The 21,474-nt window shown below is 41.4% G+C and overlaps 1 protein-coding gene across 15 annotated transcripts in view; it reads right to left on the reverse strand.

The window, feature by feature from the left end:
- Positions 1 to 21,474, reverse strand: part of DMD (dystrophin) — a 1,006,777-nt gene that overhangs the window by 340,184 nt on the left and 645,119 nt on the right. For all 15 annotated transcript variants that reach the window (XM_035114386.3, XM_035114388.3, XM_035114384.3 and 12 more), the window contains one exon: positions 7,590 to 7,765. In XM_035114386.3, coding sequence (XP_034970277.3) covers positions 7,590 to 7,765 — 176 coding nt within the window. The remainder of the gene's footprint in view (positions 1 to 7,589; positions 7,766 to 21,474) is intronic.

A 21,474-nucleotide genomic window follows, 5' to 3' on the forward strand; every position in this document is an offset into this window, starting at 1 on the left:
CGAATGGGGATTTTAGTGGCCATTAATGTGTGTCTGTAACTTTTAACCTTGCCTTTTTAGTTCTGCAATTTATTAGGAAGAGTAATTACCTGATCAGCAAGGTAATCAAATATAACAAGTTTAAATGAATTCGTGTCCCCAGGCTTTCAGCCAGTGGCAGTTGGTTCTCTCGACAAACCTGACATACTTTGTCTCTGGGGGAAGAAAGGGAGGGAGATGGAAACTTGCCAGATGTAGCAAATTTGTTAATAGACTACATTTTAATTCTTGAAGAGTTTTCAAAGGTGTAAAGTAAGTATGTGTGTAGAGAGCGGATTAAAAAGGAACCAGAAATGAAGCCATTTTGTTTCCAGCTGTAATATTAATAGACAAGCAACATTCATTTAACCTATTCAATTTCAAACGTCTTTCAGTTATCAGAAATGATAGTGAAGGTTAGTGTCAGATAAGTCTCCTACAATTGACATGGAATTTCTGAAACAACAGCAATTATGAGCAATTATTCAACTGTAATGCAAAACCCAATTTTTATGCTGGGAACACATCAGAATCAGACATGATGGTCAAAACAAGGCAACAATGCAGATAGTAACTGTGAGGGATTCCCAGTTTCCCACCCCTCACTGCTTTAACAACAGAGGTTCTCCCTGTGCTTCTATACAAACGGGAGTAAACCTCCAGTGCCCAAATTGGACTTGTCTCCAGGGTACCTCAGGGCTCTGCGTTCGAAACCTATTGCCACCAGTGGGGTCTCCCTCCCATGGATCCCTACTGCTACAATTTGCCTCTCCCTTAGGCAACTATGTGGGTCCTTTGGCTTCACTAACCAGCCCTTTGTATGACAGGAGAAAAAGCAAACAGTTTCCTCTTCCACAGGAAAGCTTTGTTCTCGCCTCTTAGTCACACCTCTGAAGGTACTGAGACACTGCCGAGTCAGTGAACGTTCAGGCACATTTAACTTTATTATTTAACTTGAAAACATGGATTTCTCTGGTTCTTAAAAGTGCATCTCTTCTTTTCATATAATACAGACTTGTTAATACATCTCCTGCATCTTGATTATAACCTTTCTTCCCATCCACCCAAACCTAACCTCCTGCTCCCTCTCTAACACTCCACTCCCAACTGCCAACCCCCAACTGCCTTCCAACGGTTGTTCCCCCTCCACATAGAATGCCGTCTAGCTCCGCCTCCCAGGGAACACCTGCCTATCATGGGAGTGATAGGTTAACCCAGGGGTCCCCAAACTACGGCCCCCGGGCCGGATGCGGCCCAATCGGCCTTCCAATCCGGCCCGCGACGACCCCCGCCGCCCGCTGCCCGCTCTCGCGGCGCGCGGCGCAGCGGCGATCTAAAAAATCGGCAAAAAATCGCCGAAAATCCTTTGTGCGCATGCGTACGGGCCTCTCCCGACCCGGAAGAGGTCATTTCTGGTGCACTTCCGGGTCGGGGGAGGCCCATACGCATGCGCACAAGCGATTTTCGGCGTTTTTTTTCCCGCCCGTGTGCGTGTGCGCATGCGCACGGGCGCGCACTCCCCCGCCCTCCGGCCCGCTGCGCGCGCACTCCCCTGCCGTCCGGCCCACCGCGCGGTCGGCGCGGCGGGCACCGGCCCGCCGCTCGGTAAGTCTGGGGACCCCTGGGTTAACCCATGATGAACCGGAATCATCATCAGGCACTATTCCGCCACAGTAACATTTTGAATTTGAATATTATATTCTCAAGCAGCTAGACAAAGAACATCTACGGAAGCTGTCCAATCAAGGTTCTTAAGGCAATTTTTTTTCTCTACCACCATGTGCCCCAAACACATCATTGCGCCTAGAGCCTAATCTTCCCTCGGTTATGGATCTGTCATAGGACACTTAACTACTGGCTTCGCCTAAACTCAAATCCCCACGGTCTCATATCCCCAGTGCTGCAAGACTGTCACAAGAGTGCCTGGACTAAAATAGTCTATAATAATTAATAATAATAATAATTTATTATTTATACCCCGCCCATCTGACTGGGTTTCTCCAGCCACTCTGGGCGGCTTCCAACAGGAAAATAAAACACAGTAATCTATTAAACATTAAAAGCCTCCCTGATCAGGGCTGCCTTCAGATGTCTTCTAAAAGTCTGGTAGTTGTTTTCCTTTTTGACATCAGTTGGGAGGGCGTTCCACAGGGCAGGCGCCACCACCGAGAAGGCCCTCTGCCTAGTTCCCTGCAACTTGGCTTCTCGCAACAAGGGAACCGCCAGAAGGCCCTCGGTGCTGGACCTCAGTGTCCGGGCAGAATGATGGAGGTGGAGACGCTCCTTCAGGTATACTGGACCGAAGCCATTTAGGGCTTTAAAGGTCAGCACCACACTTTGAATTGTGCTCGGAAATGTACTGGGAGCCAATGTAGATCTTTCAAGACCGGTGTTATGTGGTCACGGCGGCTGCTCCCAGTCACCAGTATAGCTGCCGCATTCTGGATTATTTGTAGTTTCCAAGTCACCTTCAAAAACTTCTTATCGCCACTACAGCTACTCACTTTGGGTTTGGGTTTTAGTAAAGCAAACAGTCTAATTTGTCAGCATCTAACGGCGTCAGAACAACTTGGCCAAAATAAGTAAATTTTGCCCATGGTATGACTATTTTCCACCTTCCCATTTCGACTTTCTGGCACCCTATCTGAATAACCTAGCAATTCTAAAATAAAGACGTGCTTTTACTCTCACAAGATTGAATGTATTGCCCTTGGCTGCACCTGAGGGACGATTCCAACAGATTCCACACAAAAAAACGCCTATTTCCCTGTGGCGCATGCCCTTCTGGCTTGCACTCTTTATAAAGACTTGAGGAATAAGATTATCACCCCTCTTTTATTGTCCATTCCGGGTCGCCCAACCACTGCCACAGTGTTCTTTCTCTTGGCAGATCAAGGTGAGCAGGTGACAGCAAAGGTTGCAAGGTTTTTAGCTAGGGCAATCAGAGTAAGATCCACTATTTGACTATTGATTCAAAACCCTAAAATGTATTTTATATAATTGACTTTTTATTTCTATTATTTGTATATTGTATTGTTGTTTTATTGCTATGGTGGATGGCTGATGCAAATAAAGATTCATTCATTCACTCATTCTATAGTAGCCATTTGTGGTGTGGGCTCATTTCAGCGTATGTGTGGTGCCCACAGCAGTTTATCTAGTTTGCAAATATGTCCGTGGACCCAAATAAGTTGCAATCCCTAACATGTGTAACTAGGGAAGGCCTGTGTTTCAACAAATAGGTCTGCTGTCATTGCTCCTCATTTGGCCCTGGAATACTGTCAAAATAGTATAATTATATGCATATATTTACTCAGTAGTGTTATGTGAACAAATTAATTGGGAACTAAATGAATTTACTAGGATATAAATATATGTTTTTATGGCAGGAAGCAAAAGTAATTTACTAAAGTTGATACTCAGTATTTAAAATGTACTGCTTTCTCTTCAGCTATTGATTTGTAATTATAAGTTAACTAGAGCCCTGCAGCAAATGATTTAGCTGGTAAGTTAACAATCAATAAGTGCAACAAGTCTCCTCAAGCTACCTCCAAACTCTTTGAACTCTCTAGTTTAGGATGGGAAACTCCCTCATTCTTGTGAGGAAAAAAATATTGGTTAGGGATGAGTTATATAATGGAGAGAAGGAGAAGACTTGGAGCATCTTTCGTCAAGATCTTTCCTCCAGTTATTGCATCTGTTGCAGAGGAATTGTGTTTATTCAACACACAAACATTCATCCTCTTGATTACATTGTGTCTAGTTTCTTATCCTTCCTCTGTTGTCTCTTCTGAGTTGAATTTTAGAATATAAACTTCATAGGGCAGGGATATGTCTTTTGTACTTTGTAAACCATCATGACATGTTGATTTATCACTAGGAAAAAAGCAATTTCTTCTCCACATTTGGTCATCTACTTTTTTTTTAATATTGTATGGAACGTGTTTCTGCAGGTCTCTTGGTATCTACTGATGTCATGGGTGGCAACTTTTCCTGCTACATCTGGGCAATCTTATTAAAATAAATTTAGAAATACATTAAATTCTCACTTTTCTTCAGAGGCTGATGACTCTCCCGCACTGCATAGCAGTGTTATTTTGGAGTGGGGGGGGGGGAGTAACCATTCTTAGTGAGAAATGTTCTGTCACATAGAAACACCCTTCATTTTATGAAATGTTTTATTCTTTTCCTTTTGTGTTCCTTTTCTTCTATCACACATTCCCTTTAAATCCTGGAAACCATACATCCCACAAAAACAAAGCAAACCAGATCCAGACAGAAAATTCTGCCACAGTGCATCTTTGCTCCCGACTCTCCATTGCATCTAACCATCCTTTAATAATGCTTGATTGCTGTACAGTTGGGTTGGGAAAGGGGAAAGTTAATCTGCCTTTCGTCTGTCTGCCTGTATCTAGAACTGGTCTACCCTCAGTGGGCGACTTTCAACAAGTGGGTAGGGTCATTATTCTCCAAAAGAATAATCTTTGCAGCCATGCATTGAATCTAAACTGGGGCTGCCAAGTTCCTACTAAAAGCGGATCTTGCATTTAGCATTGAAATTAAATTTAATCCACAGGGATTTGCTCCACTTGGGAGCTCTGCTAGGGAACTCCTTAGTGGAGCCAATTTAAGCAGGGCTTGCATCTGGTTCCAAATTGAAAAGGTTCCAGTTGCAAGCCTTGCTTGCCAATGAATAATTGGAAGGGCACTTTAAGGATCCTGGATGCTCTTTTGTAGCTGTAGTCATAGGATGTCAGGTGTGAAGCAGGTAGGCATGGCTTATGGACTAAATTAAGACTTCTGGCAGGCTAAATTTAGCCTGTGGGCCAGAGGTTCTTCATGCTTGGTGTACATCTTTAAAAATAACACATTGTTTGTCTGTTGCAGCAAAAACAACCAAGTTTCCCATGCCATTCAGCAGAACTAATGCATAAATATTTATATGCTTAGTCTAGTATATTTCAGTTTATGCCATAATAAATATGTTACCTTTTAAGGTGCCCTCCCTATCTGAAAAAGGTGTAAATGTCTGTAAGTACCATACTTTTCCATCTATAAGATGCCCCCATGTATAAGTTGCCCTAAATGGCCTCGGTCCAGTATACCTGAAGGAGCATCTCCACCCCCATCGTTCTGCCCGGACACTGAGGTCCAGTACCGAGGGCCTTCTGGCAGTTGCAAGAGGCCAAGTTGCAGGGAACCAGGCAGAGGGCCTTCTCGGTAGTGGCGCCCACCCTGTGGAACGCCCTCACATCAGATGTCAAAGAGAAAAACAGCTACCAGATTTTTAGAAGACACCTGAAGGCAGCCCTGTTTAGGGAGGCTTTTAATGTTTAATAGATTACTGTGTTTTATTTTTCTGTTGGAAGCCGCCCAGAGTGGCTGTTGTTGTTGTTGTTGTTGTTGTTGTTGTTGTTGTTGTTGTTGTTGTTGTTTTGGAGGACTCAAATTTAAGAAAATGGGGAGAAATGGCTCAGAGTTGTTGAGCTTTTTGGGGAGGATTGCCCAGAGTTGTTGAGCCGCCCACTTCCAATAGTCAGAGCCAATTGGCAACAGACCATTCCCCACATCAAAATCACAGACCCGCCTGAGAAAAGCTGTCTGCTGACAATCGCATGTGTCCCAGAACAGCAGCCACCAATTGCGGTAGCGATAGCCAATCCACAGCAATCCTTGCTGCAGAAACCAATCACCAACCCAATTAGAGCAGCAGCAGGGAATCCAAAGAAGCCCTTCTAGCAGCCAACCATCACCCACCAAATCGTTGATGACAAGCTCCTGCTTGTGGCTGCAGCCAATCACCCGTCCACCCCATTCACTATCCATGTATAAGACAAGGCACGTTTTTGAACATTAAAAAGGTAAAGGACCCCTGACAGTTATTTTACATTAGTATCAATTATGTGAAGGTGTGGCAGAAACATCCATTTAGCACCCTACTGCTGCAGCTTACCTCTGGCACATTCAGTATCTTACACATTCCAAAGAAATTGAATTCAACAATAACCTTCCACATTTTCCTGTTCACATGAACATCTGTGCAGTTCAGGCAAACTTATAAATTTAAAGGAGCATTGCTATTGTAAAAATAAAGAGCTGAACAAAGTATGCTGTATTTTGTCCTTTGACATCTCTTGTTGGGGTGGAGGGGTGAAAATTCTTGATAGACACCTGCAAAATTCTTGATAGACACCTTATTTTCTCTTGTAAGCTAGCAGCAATTATACTTCAACCTTTCAGAACAACAACAAAATTCTCTATGAATCACAGTAATTTCTTGACAAAATATCTAACCAGATTTCCAGAGCAACTCCTTGTGCTATCAAGTAGTAATATCAAGTAAAATTAAGCCAAAAACTTTACTTCTATTAAAATCATTTTATTCTGCTTCTTCTTTGTGCTATGTCAATTCAACTGAAACAGGATAGTGTCTTTTGTTGTTGCTTTTTAAAGAGAAATTGCCCACTTTTCTGTATTTTCATTTGAAACATCCTGAAAGGGGTGCTAAGAAACAATGATCAATATAGTTTTGACACACACTCAAATGTACCGGCAATAGTAATAGTACAGTTTTATAAATTAGGTGTAAGTTATTTTTAACCCAATTGTAGGCCTATACTTCGTTACACAAAAGTAAATTCCACTGAGTTCACTGGTGCTGACAGCCAACTCAGCATGCAAAGCAGTGCAGCCTTGGATCATGAGCAGGTTTTGCTTGTTTAATTAAACTCTATATTCCTAAGCATGTTTACTTGGGAGTAAGCCACCTTGTTTAGTGTTGTTTACTCTCTAGTAAGCATATGTGCTTTAGTCACATGCAGACTGGTGTATTCCAATCAAATCAGGTTAAATTCAGACTAAAAGCACAATCCCATACATGATTACTCAGAAGTAAATCCCAGCGAGTTCAGTGGGACCTACTCACAGAAGGTGGTATAGGACTGCAGCCTACGTTAGTTAAACTGCAGTTAGGTCCCACTGAAATAAATGGGACAAGTTAGTGGTGGGTTAACTTAAGACACTTCAGTTGGAATGAAGTTCAACTAACTTAGTCTGTATCCAACCTTACAAATATAAAATTTCACATTTTGACCTTATATTTTCAAGTGTACCATAGCTGTCAAGTTTTCCCTTTTCTCTTGAGGAAGCCTATTCAGCATAAGGGAATTTCCCTTAAAAAAAGGGATAACTTGGCAGCTATGAAATGTACACTTGTAGATTTTGCTAAATATTTAGAAAAAGCTGAAACAAAATCCAGTGCTTGCTTTATTTATATATTTTTCCAAAATAAATAAATGCAAAAATAAAGCACTAAAAATAATAATGTAATTCGGTAGTGGCAGTATTTTATGATTATGAACAAAAAAACCACAGATAATGGGAAGCTATAGATATGTTGATCGTTCACGAGCTTTTTTTTAAAAAAAGGATTTGACATATTTACATAACACAATTACTAAGGAAATTCCTTAAACTCTTACAAAATAATTTGTAATTTGTTGTGATTTTTTTATTTATTAGAACTCAGCTTGAAATATCAAAAATAACATTTACTTGCTATGTTAGCCCACCTCTTTTTTTTCTCTGCCAGTTGTTTGCAGAGTTCCTTCCACCGATAATTCAGGCTTCCCAGTTTCCCCTTCAATACACTGGCATCGGCTATTGATGACTGCTCAATAATTTCCTCCCCAGCTATGTTCAATGTTCTGACAACAGCTTGCTGTCTCCCAATGCCATCCTGGAGGTCCTGCAAAAAACCAAATAATCTGATAAAAATGGAGTGCAATGACCAGATCAAAATGTGCTATGCCAAATGCCAGCATGGTAGAGAAAAACCTGCTTATATAAATGCCCTGTGCATCTAATATCATGTTTAAAAGATGCTTACCTGAATACACTGTGCAGCACCTGCATGTTATAAAAATGAACATCTAGACTGAAAAATTGGGGTATAAAAAAGATCACTTATATATGGGCCAGTTTGTGAGATTAAAGCACTTGTAAAGTCTGGGGCTATTTCTGGATTAACTGTGCAAGTATGCCATATCTTAATGAAGCCTAAGTGAAACGACGAATACAATAACATCATGTGGCAGAATATTAAACTGATTTTAAAAACAGAGAAAGCTGACCAGATAGAAAAGGGTTCATGATATAGTAATATAAAATAAGCTTTTTAATAAAAAAAAAACCACACATTTGGATTTAATGGGGGTGTACATGGTCCCTTTTATGACCTTATTTTGTTTATTAATTATTATTAGTGGACAATCACTTTTAGTTGTTGTTATTTATTTTAAATGTATCTGTATGAATTGTGTTTCTATGAATTGTATTGTTTTGTCAGAAAACAATGTAAGAAGAGCCTGCCGGCTTAGGCCAAGGGCCCATCTGTTCAGCATCCTGTTCTTACAGTGGCCAACCAGATGCAGATGGGAAAGCAGAACCTGAGCACAGGTCCACTCTCCCTTCCTGCTGTTTCCAGCAATGGTTTGTGGAGGCAGAACATAGCCTCCATCATGTCTAGCTGCCATCCGTTCATTTCCCTCCCCTTCCATCAAAGGTAATCTTTGGTGATTCCAGAATGAAATAATACAAAACTTACTTATTGGGCTTAATTACTGAACCAACTGAAACAGTAATTTCCAGATAATTATACATGATTGTTTACTTTTTTATTAAACAGAATATATGACACTATGATAATAATATTGTTGTTATTGTTGTTGCTTTTACTGTTGTCACTTTGTTTTCAAATTACAGTCATACCTCGGGTTATGTTTGTTTCGGGTTACGTACTTTTGGGTTGCGTACTCCGCAAACCCGGAAGTATTTTTCGCCGCGTGCGCGGTTTGCGCATGCGCAAAAGTGGTTTATGCGGTCTGCGCAGCACGCTTTTGTGCTTGTTCGGGTGACATACTTTTTGGGTTACGAACTGCAGCCCGGAACAAATCAGGTACGCAACCCGAGGTAGCACTGTATGAAACCTGCCTCAGATTTTTTTTAAAAAAAAGTCAAGATAAATATTGTTAACAAGTGAATAAAACTTACAATTTAAATGCTGCACGACATTAACTGATTTGGGCATAAATTCAGATTGCACATCACAAAGTAAATGTATAAGCAAGCTTTAGAAGAAATAGTAAAACTTTTAGCTCTCTTTAGGCATTCTCTGTGAATCTCTGAAAAGGGCACTTGAACTACACATTCAAGCCCCACTCCCAAGGTCCTTTTGTGCTATGGGCAGTGGCGGAGCTTCATGCTCCGGCACCGGGTGGCGGAGAGCAGGCAGGGGTGGGTGGTGTCACCCACAGGAGTGTGGTGCACATCCTGGGGCGTGGCGTGGTGCTGCAGGGGTGTGGCACGCGTTCTGGGGGTGACGCACACTGCCTGCAGGGGCAGGTTGGGGGGCAGCCACGATGGAACCCCACCGGGATCATGCCGGGGGGGGGTGCGCTCCCCGTGCACTCATCTTCCTCCGCCGGTGGCTATGGGCGCAAAGATATGGAGGATTCTATGCAAGCTTGGCCGAGATTGCTTAGAAGTCTCCTTATGAAAAAAAACATGGTTAGAATCACTCTACAACTACCCTGACAGATCAGAGAACTGAGGCCAAGAGAAAATGGCTTGTCTAAGGCCACACAATGAGCCCATGGCAGAGGCAAGTTTCAAACAAAAAACTTCCTGATTTGTAGCTTAATCTCCTAGCTTGTATGCTACAGCAGCTTTCAAAATTCTTCATATACCTGTAACTACATTTTGATTTAAAACATGGGAGCCTCCAACATTTGCCATTGTGCTTGGAAGTAGTCTGTCTGTCTGTCTGTCTGTCTGTCTGTCTGTCTGTCTGTCTGTCTGTCTGTCTCTTCTTCTTCTTCTTCTTCTTCTTCTTCTTCTTCTTCTTCTTCTTCTTCTTCTTCTTCTTCTTCTTCTTCTTCTTCCTCTTCCTCTTATTTGCTTATAACAGTAAGGGGCAAGAGTCCTGCAATTGCCTCGATGTCTTTCTTACTTCGTCTTCAAAAGAGTTTGCAGTTTTAAAAATATCTTCACTGCAGTTCCCCCTTTGCTGATGTTAGTTCATTAGTCCTTTGCCTTGCTGAATTGACACTTCAGAAAGCAGTGTATCCTGTCAAAAAATGCTGCCTCTGAAAGAGCCAGTTCACTAAAGCATAAGGAATGGTGAAGTAGTGGCAATAGTGACAACTATATTAAAACAATATGAAACAAAGGTTTTAAATGCCACTGTCTCCGGTACAGAAAAGGATAGGGTGGAAATCATAAGTAAACGACTCCTATATACACATGACAATTTATTTTAAACATAGAGATAACATTGGAAGCATACATGATAAGCTCGGTTAATGCAGATTCATAGTCCCGTAAATCTGTGGTTACAGTCTCAATGAAAATAGTACTAAAACTTCAATTATTATTTTTTTCCCTTTCAATGCACACCACTGGATGAAGTTGGGGAATTAATAGGGTTGCAAGTCTTCCCCTGATTCTATCCTCTCAAAGGTCAGCTTTCAGACTCTCCAAACTGTCTCAGTATCAAATCCAGCCCTGAATGCAAACTGAAAAGGCTCTAGATCAAAGGCGAGAAACTGGATTGGGACAGTGGGCTGAATTATTATCTCCCCCCACCCCCCACCCCATTCCTGGGCCAAGTTTGACAGGTGAGCAGGGACACTCACCTGATGTCATAATGTTTTTACCTGAAATTAAACCACGGGGTGCAAGCACACTGTGGGCAGCTCTTTGAAAGCCCTGACAATTGGTTATTGCTGGGGAATGCCTAGAGTTCCGTGTAATGCTTTGAAGACCCTACAATCAGCTGAACACCAGGCTTTGCATGGAGCCCCGCATGCCATTTGAAACCTAATTTTCAGTGCTCAAAAGTGCTTCAGACCCCTTTTTGTCTCACCATGTCTGCACTTTCTGATGTCAGGAGTAGAGTAAATGGGTATGGTTTTGCTTGGCCAAAATGGCCTGGTCAGAGGAGGATGGCAGAGGAGGGATGGCAGACTACTTAGCTCAGCAGGCCAGATGTTTCCTACTGTGAGCTAGATAATCTGCTTAATCTAGTTCCTGGAGTAGAACCAACACCATCCTTCCAGGCACTTTACCTGGGAATTGTGGATGCCCAAAGGACATAGAGTTGAGTGTCATCCACACAGCGTATAATGAAGGCACATAGCACAATTCTCCAGATATGGGGTTTCATGTCCATTTTAAAAATCATAGAAAGCAAAATTGAATCTTATGGCAACAGCAGTCATGTTTATGGGATTTAAACTATGTTATACTACACCTTTTTCAGGTTTAGTACTCTTGGCACAAACTCTATAGTCTGAGGAATTAGAAGACAGTAGCAAATTAGAGCTTGCAATTGAAAAATGAGTGGGACTGTACCTTTTTGTTTTTTGTTTTAGAAAAGAATAGTGAAATTGGATGCCTGCCCAAACTATTTAATCAACATTACTTTTTTTCTTCTTTGTTTGACAAAGGCTGAACTTTAAACGTTTAAATTACTTTTCATCACAGTGAGATGTTGCGGTTCACTGGTATATTTGTGGGTTTCTTTTCACATAAATATTTGTAAGGGGAATCCAAACTAGTATTCTCTTACTAAAGAAGTGCTTTATATTGAATTTTGAAAAAGAAGAAGCACATTATGCATTCAGTTGCACAGAACATTCGGATTACAGGATTTAGGTGATTTATCCAGACATTGCTTTAATGTCCAGTTACAATTAAACATCTATGTAAATGATATCATATCAGCAGCAGCAGCAGCAAGTCTGTGAAAATTAATTCTTTTACAGTAACGAATAAATTCATAATGATAAAACAATTTAGTCTAAAACACTTTCAAGCACAGGGCAGTTTCTTATGACAAGTAAATCAAGCCAGTATACATTGCCTAACTTATGCACGGCGGCCTAATACACAGCAACACAGCAGTGGTAAGGATGGAATTGAGATGTAAATTTTAAAAGCAAAATTAGACCGTCCGTATGCAAGTTTCAGAGACTTTACACATGCAGGAGCTAATGTTTTTGTAAACCTTAATTCTGATCTGCAAATAATGCATGTGAACATGTAGCAATTTATTTAAGGTGAATGAATTACGCAGATGAGAAAGGGAAAGGGAAAGTTTTATTTTGACACAAGTGTGATAATGGCACAATGGGTCAGTGCATCTGGCTGTTAACCAGAAGGCTGGTGGTTTGAGTTAACCCAGAGATGGCTGTGGACAGGCTTCCTGCATTGCTGAGGGTTGGGCCTCTGGACCCCTTCCAACTCTACAATTCTATAATTCTATTATTCTTCCATTTTCATTTCAAATTCAAAAGGAGGACATGAGTGGTAAAACTGCCAAAAGCAGTGCCCATGAGATTCTCAAAATTGCATTTAAACAGTATTAAATTAACACACTATGGTTGTATACAGAATGAGCATACATTTCCTCCCCAAAAGAATCCTGGGAACTGTAGGTTATTAAGAGTGCTGGAAACTGTAGCTCTGTTGGGTAAACTACAGTACAGTCATACCTTGGAAGTCGAACAGAATGTGTTCGGAAGTCCGTTTGACATCCAAAATGTTGCTACTAATTGGCTGCAGGAAGCTCCTGCAGCCAATCGGAAGCTACAGAAGCCCTGTTGGACATTCATCTTCCAAAAATAGTTTGCGAACTGGAACAGTCACTTCCAGGTTTGTGGCGTTCGGGAACTCTGGCAGGCCAAAACATTCAAGAACTAAGCTGTTCGGAAACCAAGGTTCGACTGTGTATGTTCAGTGTGGTGTAACTACTTCCTTGTGACTGGATCCCATGTTGTGAGGCAGTGTAAAACATTTAATCACATAGGTTGCTCAAATTACACAATTACTGTCCACAGCAATGTCAACAAATTAGTGGGAGTTATAATCACATAATGTAGTGATTTTCTCATATTGAAGAAAAAACAGGGAGCTGAAAGGGGCATTTTACAAGAGAGAAAGCTTGAGCTAACTGGTGTAGAATTCATGATTGTTGATGAGGAAAATCCCCACTACTTCATACATTTAAAATAATGCCCTGTGCCAAACCACGAGTTAAGCGACATAAGTGCAGGCAGCACATAGACACTGGCCAGGTAGCAGCTCATGAAACTACAATGTTAGACACACATTTTTAAATTACCACTATTTACAATGGCTAAAAGTGATCAAAACGATAACTTTTAATAGGGATAACTTACCTCCCTGTGGGAAACAAACAAACAAAAAACGCTCTGTAATGTTAATAGATACTGAGAGTAAACATTACTGGTTGATTTATAGGGATATAAATCTTCCATAATGCATTTAATTGCATAACATTGCATAGATGCAGTAGAAGGAGGGAAATACTTCCTGATCACAGATGGTGATCAGTTTATACTGGAAACAGGATTGATAGTCCTTGTAATTTTACTTTAACTAATGTACTGTAACCACAGATGGCATTCTGATTCATATAAATATATAATTTCTCAGTGACGCATAGCAAGTTTTTAAAGGACAGTTGCATACATTATTTTGCATTTGTACAAAGAATTACCAGCTGATAGAAGCATATACAAACTGCTTGGCGGCTTACTCCTATCTGCCATATAAGGTGCATAAGAGTTATCTCTAACAGTCATTGTGGAACAAGTGAAAAGTGAAAATGTAATGAAGCCTGCATTTATAAAATATATACGCCATTGAATAATAATAAAGATAATATACAATTAAGATTATTGTAAAATAAATTTCCCTAAATCCCTCAGTTTGATATTAGGCTGTTATATATATTCCTTGGTTGAGAATTGTCACAGTGGCTTCAATTCACAAGGAGTCGGGCAGTTCAAGTTTGCAGGTACAGTATCCCCATTGCATTCTGCAAGTTGGGTAATATTTGGTATACCCAATGGATATGACATTCCTCTCCCTCACAACATAAAAGAGGGCAGTTCTGTACACTTGGATGTTCTTGGTTCTTGTGAGCCTCAGAACTCCATGTGGCTCTGGATTATGTCTAGTTTAGTGTACATGAATTATGAATAAGATATCTTAAAATATACAGAAACAAGCTCCATTTTATAAGAGTGCCAAACTGGTCATGAGAGCTGCAAAATTGTATGTTTTGACATTGGTTTGGGTGAAACAGGAAAACACATTTTTATTTATCTGTGGGCATTTATGTTAATAAATTGGTTGTAAAACTAAAAGCATGCCCACAGTACATAGGCTGTTAGGTGTACAATTAAGAGAGCCAGAGTGGTATAGTGGTTAGAGTGTCAGACTAGGACCTGGGAGGCCAGGGTTTGAATTCACATTTAGCCTTGAAGCTCACTGGGTGACCTTGGGGGCCAGTCACTGCTTCTCAGCCTCACCTACCTCACAGGGTTGTTGTGGGAAATAAATGAGGAAGGGGAGAACCATCTACACCACTTTGTAGCTCTTTGGGGGAAAGATAGAGTATAAATGAAATAAGTAAGTAAAGTAAATAGATATCATAGAACTGTAGAGTTAAAAGGGACCCAAAGTGTCATCTGCACTGATGTTGGTTTTCTAGAAAACTTGGATTCTGGTATCCTAAAGGGGAAAGTATGTTTATTTTACTTGTACAGTATTTAGAAAACAAACTCCTAAACTTGCCTGTAATTTTATTTGCAGCTAGTATTCATCCATTGCTACTAATGAACGGATGGCAACAACAACGAATGAACTTAGTAATTGGAAAACATTTCCAATTACAAATCATTGGGAACTGATTTTAAAATTATCCCCTGAATCTAGGGAAACACAGAAGTTGTTGTCACAATAAGCACAGGTTCATTCTTTTATTTTCTTTTATAAAGAACACCCTTGGGTTAGCAAATTAGGTAGATTAGAACCACTACATAATCAATTAATGCTTTAATTTTCAACAAGTCATTTTTTGGTACATGTATTATACTGTAGTGGAACTTGGTTTTTCATGAATAAATTGTATTTCAATGTCAAAATATGCAGATCTTTCTGGCATACTGTCCAAAACAAGGGAAGATATTTCATGATTAGACATAAAATATTAATGTAGAAACATCTTCTGTTGCTGTGTAGATGTCACCAAAATTCTTGATGACTGTTAAAATAATACAGCCTCTTTCATGAGTTCTCTCTTATCACATAGTTAACCCATGAATATATTTCTGAATAGTTTCATGAATCTCATTTCCTGTAGTCTCTGAATGATACAATATTTTACAGTTAAACATAATGAGAAGCATTTCTACTATCAATCAAATTGATCTTTTATATTTTTATGGTGTCAGCCAAGCATGCTCAAAGGTAATTTATTTTTATTGAAAATCCCTGTACCAACATGATGAAATAATAAAAACAAGCATTTAATGTCTGTCAGTTTCACTTGCTGGCAGAACATTCTTTTGAAAAACAAAAACCCTGATTGCATATATTATATGCATGGCGATCATAAAGCTATTCCTATTTTATCTGTAAGTCGCCTTGAGCTCCTGATAGAGAAAAGGTGGGGTTAATAATAATAATAATAATAATAATAATAATAATAATAATAATAAATATGAATAGATCATGTACAGATTCTCAAAATCTGCAGTTGCAGATAAGCCATCATTCTATGCACTTAACTTGTTCAGATAATTCTCTCTCTGTCTCTTTGTACTCGCTAGAAGATCAAAGTTGCAGTATTTGAGATCTACACTCTAATACAGCAAAGCAGTTTGGATGCCAGTGTAACCTTTGATAAGTTCATCAAAGCCTTACTAATTATTACATTAATTTCTGATACCAGCTAATTATTCTTGAAAATTATTCCAAGGGCAAGAAGAGAAAGCAGTCACAGAGAAAGTTAAGGGAAGTAACTAATTAACGTATATAAGGTATGATGTCTGGAGATTCCTTAAAACCAGGGGAGGGACAATTGTCTATGAGGGTGTTTTTTTTTAAGAAAAATGTTTCAATATAAATATATTAAGGTAAGCTTTACAGTGATTTATAGCAAGTAAAAACAAATTGAAAAGAAAAAAAACTAAATGCTAAAAAACACATTAGCATTTCCCCCCCTTAGGGAAAACAACTACAGTATTGATACACAGGTGTCTGACATACACTCCATATTCCTTATTGGCTGTACATCAGTCCGGAATGCAAATACCAGCTCCATCACTAACCCACATGGAAACATTTAGTAGACAATGTTGAGGTCCTTTTAAAACATGTTCATCAACCCAAATTTGGCATGCCTATCTGTGAATGAAAGAAATCAGAGGACTCCATACAGCAATCACTCAATAAATCGAGTACTTCCCACTTTCATCCTACAATTATCATTGCAATCATGTAAGAATGAATATATATCATAGCTGCCAAGTTATCCCTTTTTTAAAGGGATTTTCCCTTATGCTGAATAGGCTTCCTCGCGAGAAAAGGGAAAACTTGGCAGCTATGATTATATATATATATATATATATATATGAATGATTTGTAGAGACAGTTAAAAAGCAATAAAACCACAGATAAAACCACAGCGGACTTTGCTACCAAACTCTGCCACTTTGTCCTTACCCACAACCACTTCAAATTTGGTGATGACCTGTTCCTCCAGATCAGCGGCACAGCCATGGGCACCCGCATGGCCCCACAGTATGCCAACATCTTCATGGCAGATTTAGAACAACGTTTCCTTAACTCCTACCCACTCAAACCTCTCCTGTACCTGCGATACATTGACGATATTTTTATTATCTGGACACATGGACAACAGACCCTGGAAACCTTCCACCAGACATTCAATGACTTTCACCCCACCATCAACCTAACAATGAACCAATCTATGCAAGAAATACATTTTTTGGACACTACTATAAAAATACAGGATGGACGTATAGACACCACCTTATACAGAAAACCAACTGACCGACAAACATATCTACATGCTTCTAGCTACCATCCCAAACATACCAAACAATCCATCGTATACAGCCAGGCCTTACGTTACAACCGCATCTGTTCCAACTCTACAGACAGAGAATCTCACCTAAGAGATCTACAGCAAACCTTTTTAGAACTAAAATATCCACCTGATGAAGTTAAACAACAGATCAACAGAGCCAGACAGATACCTAGAGAGAACCTGCTGCAAGACAGACCCCAAAAAGAAAATAACAGAACACCACTAGTCATCACATACAGCTCCCAAGCTAAAACAGTACAACGCATCATCAGAGATCTACAGCCTCTCCTGGACAATGACCGCTCCCTTTCTCAAGCTCTGGGAGGAAGACCTTTCATTGCCTACAGACAGCCACCCAATCTTAAACAACTCCTCACCCACAATAATACAACCACCAGACTTAACATGGACACTGGTACCAGAGCCTGCAATAAACCCAGATGCCAACTTTGCTGCCACATACACCCAGACATCACCATTACTGGCCCCAACAACATCCAACATACCATCTCAGGACTATTTAATTGCTCATCCTCTAACATTGTGTATGCCATCAAATGCCAACAGTGCCCTTCAGCTCTCTATATTGGACAAACAGGCCAAACCCTACGCCAAAGGATAAATGGACATAAATCTGACATCAGGAACCAGAAGACAGAAAAACCAGTAGGAGAACACTTCAATCTCCCAGGACATTCTATACAAGATCTCAAAGTAGCTGTCTTACTACAAAAGAATTTCAGAAATAGACTGGAAAGAGAAGTTGCTGAATTGCAACTTATCACCAAGCTCAAAACCATGGAGGGACCTGGTTTGAACAGAGATATCGGGTTCTTATCTCATTATACATGATAAGCGATCTTCAGCCATCTCAACCCTTGCTTTTTCATGCAAAACCATTTGCAGTCGTTTGCGGTCATCAACAGCTATCAGTCAGTCAATCACCCATTTCCACCACCCTTCTGAGTGATCCCCCCTCCCCATCCCCACCCCTCCCCACCCCTTCTCTACATAAGTGCCTGGAAACTTCCATTTCACTGTATCTGAAGAAGTGTGCATGCACACGAAAGCTCATACCAAAATAAAAACTTAGTTGGTCTTTAAGGTGCTACTGAAGGAATTTTTTTTATTTTAGTTAAAAAGCAAAGCAGAGTAATGGCAAAACAATTGTTATAGTTGCATTCAATATCACCACTGTCATCCCCAACTACCGTATTTTCTGCTCCATAAGACACACTTTTTCCCTCCTAAAAAGGAAGGGAAAATGTGTGTGTGTGTGTTATGGAGCGAAGGCACAGCTGCTCCTCCCTCCCCCACAGCCGCCAACAACCTCTCCCAACAGTTTAGTACAACATTTAAGTCATAATATTTTCTTCTTCTTTTTCTCCTCTAAAAACTAAGTGCGTCTTATGGTCAGGTGCATCAAAATACAGGTCTATAGCATTTTCCTCAGTGCTCAGAGAGCTTTACCTACATTATCTCAATTATCCTTAAAACAAGTGTGTAATGTGGGCTGGTTTTATTATTCCTATTACAAATGGAGTAGGAGGAGGCATAGGAACACTGGAAGCTACACGAGATGGAATATTGAAGTATGATTTATATATTATTGAAATATTAAAAGTGAATACACATACAAACTAGAAAGAGAAAGCCTCTTCACAATTTGCAAACATATTCATTTTCTTCTTTTTAAAGCAGGGTAGAAACATTATAGATTTTTTTTAATCCAAAAGTTTGTTTCACACTGAGCATGAAGTATTTGTCATGCACCATAATATTAAAAATTACTTTTGACAGGCATGAGAAATGTCCCTGGATTTTTCTTGCTTTTAGGAACTTTGCAAAATCATCACATTTGATAAAAGATGGAAACAAAGGACCTGTGGACATGCCACAGCTGATGCATGGAAGGGTTTTTAATCACTCTCTGTGGCAGCTGCCTCCACATTTCAAGACCGGGTAGTCGTCTCCCCCCACCCTCATCTCTATTACACCATATATAGCAAAATGAATAAATAAATCTGTGGCTTGGAGAAAGCCACAGCTGCTCGGGGTAGGCTGGTAACATAGATGGGCTTCAACATGGTGGCCATAGAACTGCACTACAGCAATTACTATATGTCCCCTGATAAGAAAAACAACAACAATGGTACAAAGACTGGGATGTGTGCCTATGACTTGCAGAGGAGTGGGACCCACATGTTGTGGAAACATATCCTTTTCCTTAGAGGGAAAGGATAAGGACGGAAGATGAAGAGGATGGCAATTGCAGGTCTATAAATTGTAGCTACATCTTATGACAATGCAAGGAGGCATTTGACTACAGAGAGACTGCTGCCATCAGTTTTGCCTTTAAAAAAAACCCTCAAAGTTCATTCATCGTTTATAAAAGTTGATTCCTAAAAGCATTTCAGTGCAGGGCATTATTATTTGGGACTCCACATAGATATCTAAGTAAGGATACACGTTAATATGACAATGTCTCTCAAGTTAATTTAATAATAATAATGCTTATCATTTATATGGAACTTGAATTGTCCAACCTACTTCACAGACATAACCTTAATTAGCTATACAACCTTAATTAGCTATACTATAATCTTTACAAGATTAAAGTATTATTGTCCCCAACTTGAAGACAAGAGAGAGTGGTGCTCAGGTTTAGACAATACTGTACTGGTTTGCCCTAATGTGACTTTTTTGCAGGCCGAATTGCAGGAAGCCCATGGCTGGTTGGCTCCAATGCAAGGATGATCTCTAAAGACACAGGACAAGGATATTGGGTTCAAATAAGCCACAATTTTACAGATGTAAGGAGGCTTTGCTGTAGGCATTGGGTATGTATCCAGGACCACAATTAACAGGGTACTTATTCTTTGTAGCAGGGAGGTTGGCTTCCAACCCCCAACCCCGCCTGCTGGAAAATGCCTCCCTGGCCCCAAATACAACGACTGATTAATTCCATAGCAAGGTCTCATGCCGTGGCCTGCCTGCTTACATTCAAGCAGGACCAGAAACTGTTGAAGAAGGTGGAAGGGTGGGAATCCAGCTGCAACTGAACTGCTGGGTGTGGCTGTGGCCTGCTTAAAGAAGCAGCAAGAGGACCAGAGTGAAGACCAGGGGCAAAAGACCAGTCTGCTGTCAGAGCCACATCAGTGCTTTGCTCATTCAAAAGGGCAGGCTCCCAGAATCCCTTCCTGCCAGCAAAGGAGGATGGCATCCTCCAATGGCCATGTGGGGTAGGATTATAGCCCCCGGCATGGCTGCGCTGGGCTATAACCGCCACACACCAGCATTTGATGACGAGTGTTCTTTCATTTGGTAAAGGCAATATTTTTAAACTGGTGGCTTTCAGGTTCACAATCGATTCCCATAGACGCCAGTCCAATTTTATTTAATATATCTTTGACCTGTGCCTTTTTAAAAGGAAAACTCAGTAGCTTCTTCATGTGTACTTTGGATCATAACCTTTCCATTTAGATTTATTTCATGTGAAAATAATTTATGTGACATTTTGGCAAAAGTTTCTTAAAACCCCATAAAGGTTATTTTATTCTTATAGTATGATTGACTGGTCTAATCCTATATAATAATGTCCATGTTGTCCCTGCGTCCAGATGTCCCGTGTGTCCCTAGGGTACTGCGCATGTCCCCCAGAGACACAGGGATTGGACGGAGGGACAACCAGGGACACAGGGATTGGACCCGTGCTCTCGGGACACAGGGAACAGCCAACTGCCGCTCCGCCAACCGCCGCTCCGAAGCCCAGTCTCATGCTGGAGGTGCGCGGTGAGGCGGCGGGGGAGAGAAGCGCTCCCCCCCCCGGCAGCCTTGCCGCACACCTCCGGCATGGGACGGCGCTTCCTCGGGGAACCCGAGGAAGCCGAAGCGGCAGCGGGCGCGGAGGGAGGCCCGCTTTGGCTTGGCAGCGGCGGGAAGAAGGGGAGGAATTCCTCCCCTTTTTCCCGCCACCGCCAAGCCAGTCCCGGAGCCGAATTGCGGTGCGGCGGGGTTTTTCGCTGTTTGCCTCCCCCAGGGGAAGGCAAACGGCGAAAACCCCCCGCTGCGGACTGGCTTGGCGGTGGCGGGAACATCCCGCCACCGCCAAGCCAGTCCCGGAGCCGAATTGCGACGCGGCGGGGTTTTTCGCTGTTTGCCTCCCCCAGGGGAAGGCAAACGGCGAAAAGCCCCCGCTGCGGACTGGCTTGGCGGTGGCGGGAACATCCCGCCACCGCCAAGCCAGTCCCGGAGCCGAATTGCGGTGCGGCGGGGTTTTTCGCTGTTTGCCTCCCCCAGGGGAAGGCAAACGGCGAAAACCCCCCGCTGCGGACTGGCTTGGCGGTGGCGGGAAGACCCGCCACCGCCAAGCCAGTCCCGGAGCCGATTTGCGGCGCGGCGGGGTTTTTCGCCGTTTGCCTCCCCCAGGGGAAGGCAAACGGCGAAAAACCCCCGCTGCGGACTGGCTTGGC

Source organism: Zootoca vivipara, chromosome 4, assembly GCF_965207765.1.
Source record: "Zootoca vivipara chromosome 4, rZooViv2.hap1.1, whole genome shotgun sequence".
NCBI classification, from domain to species: Eukaryota; Metazoa; Chordata; class Lepidosauria; order Squamata; family Lacertidae; genus Zootoca; species Zootoca vivipara.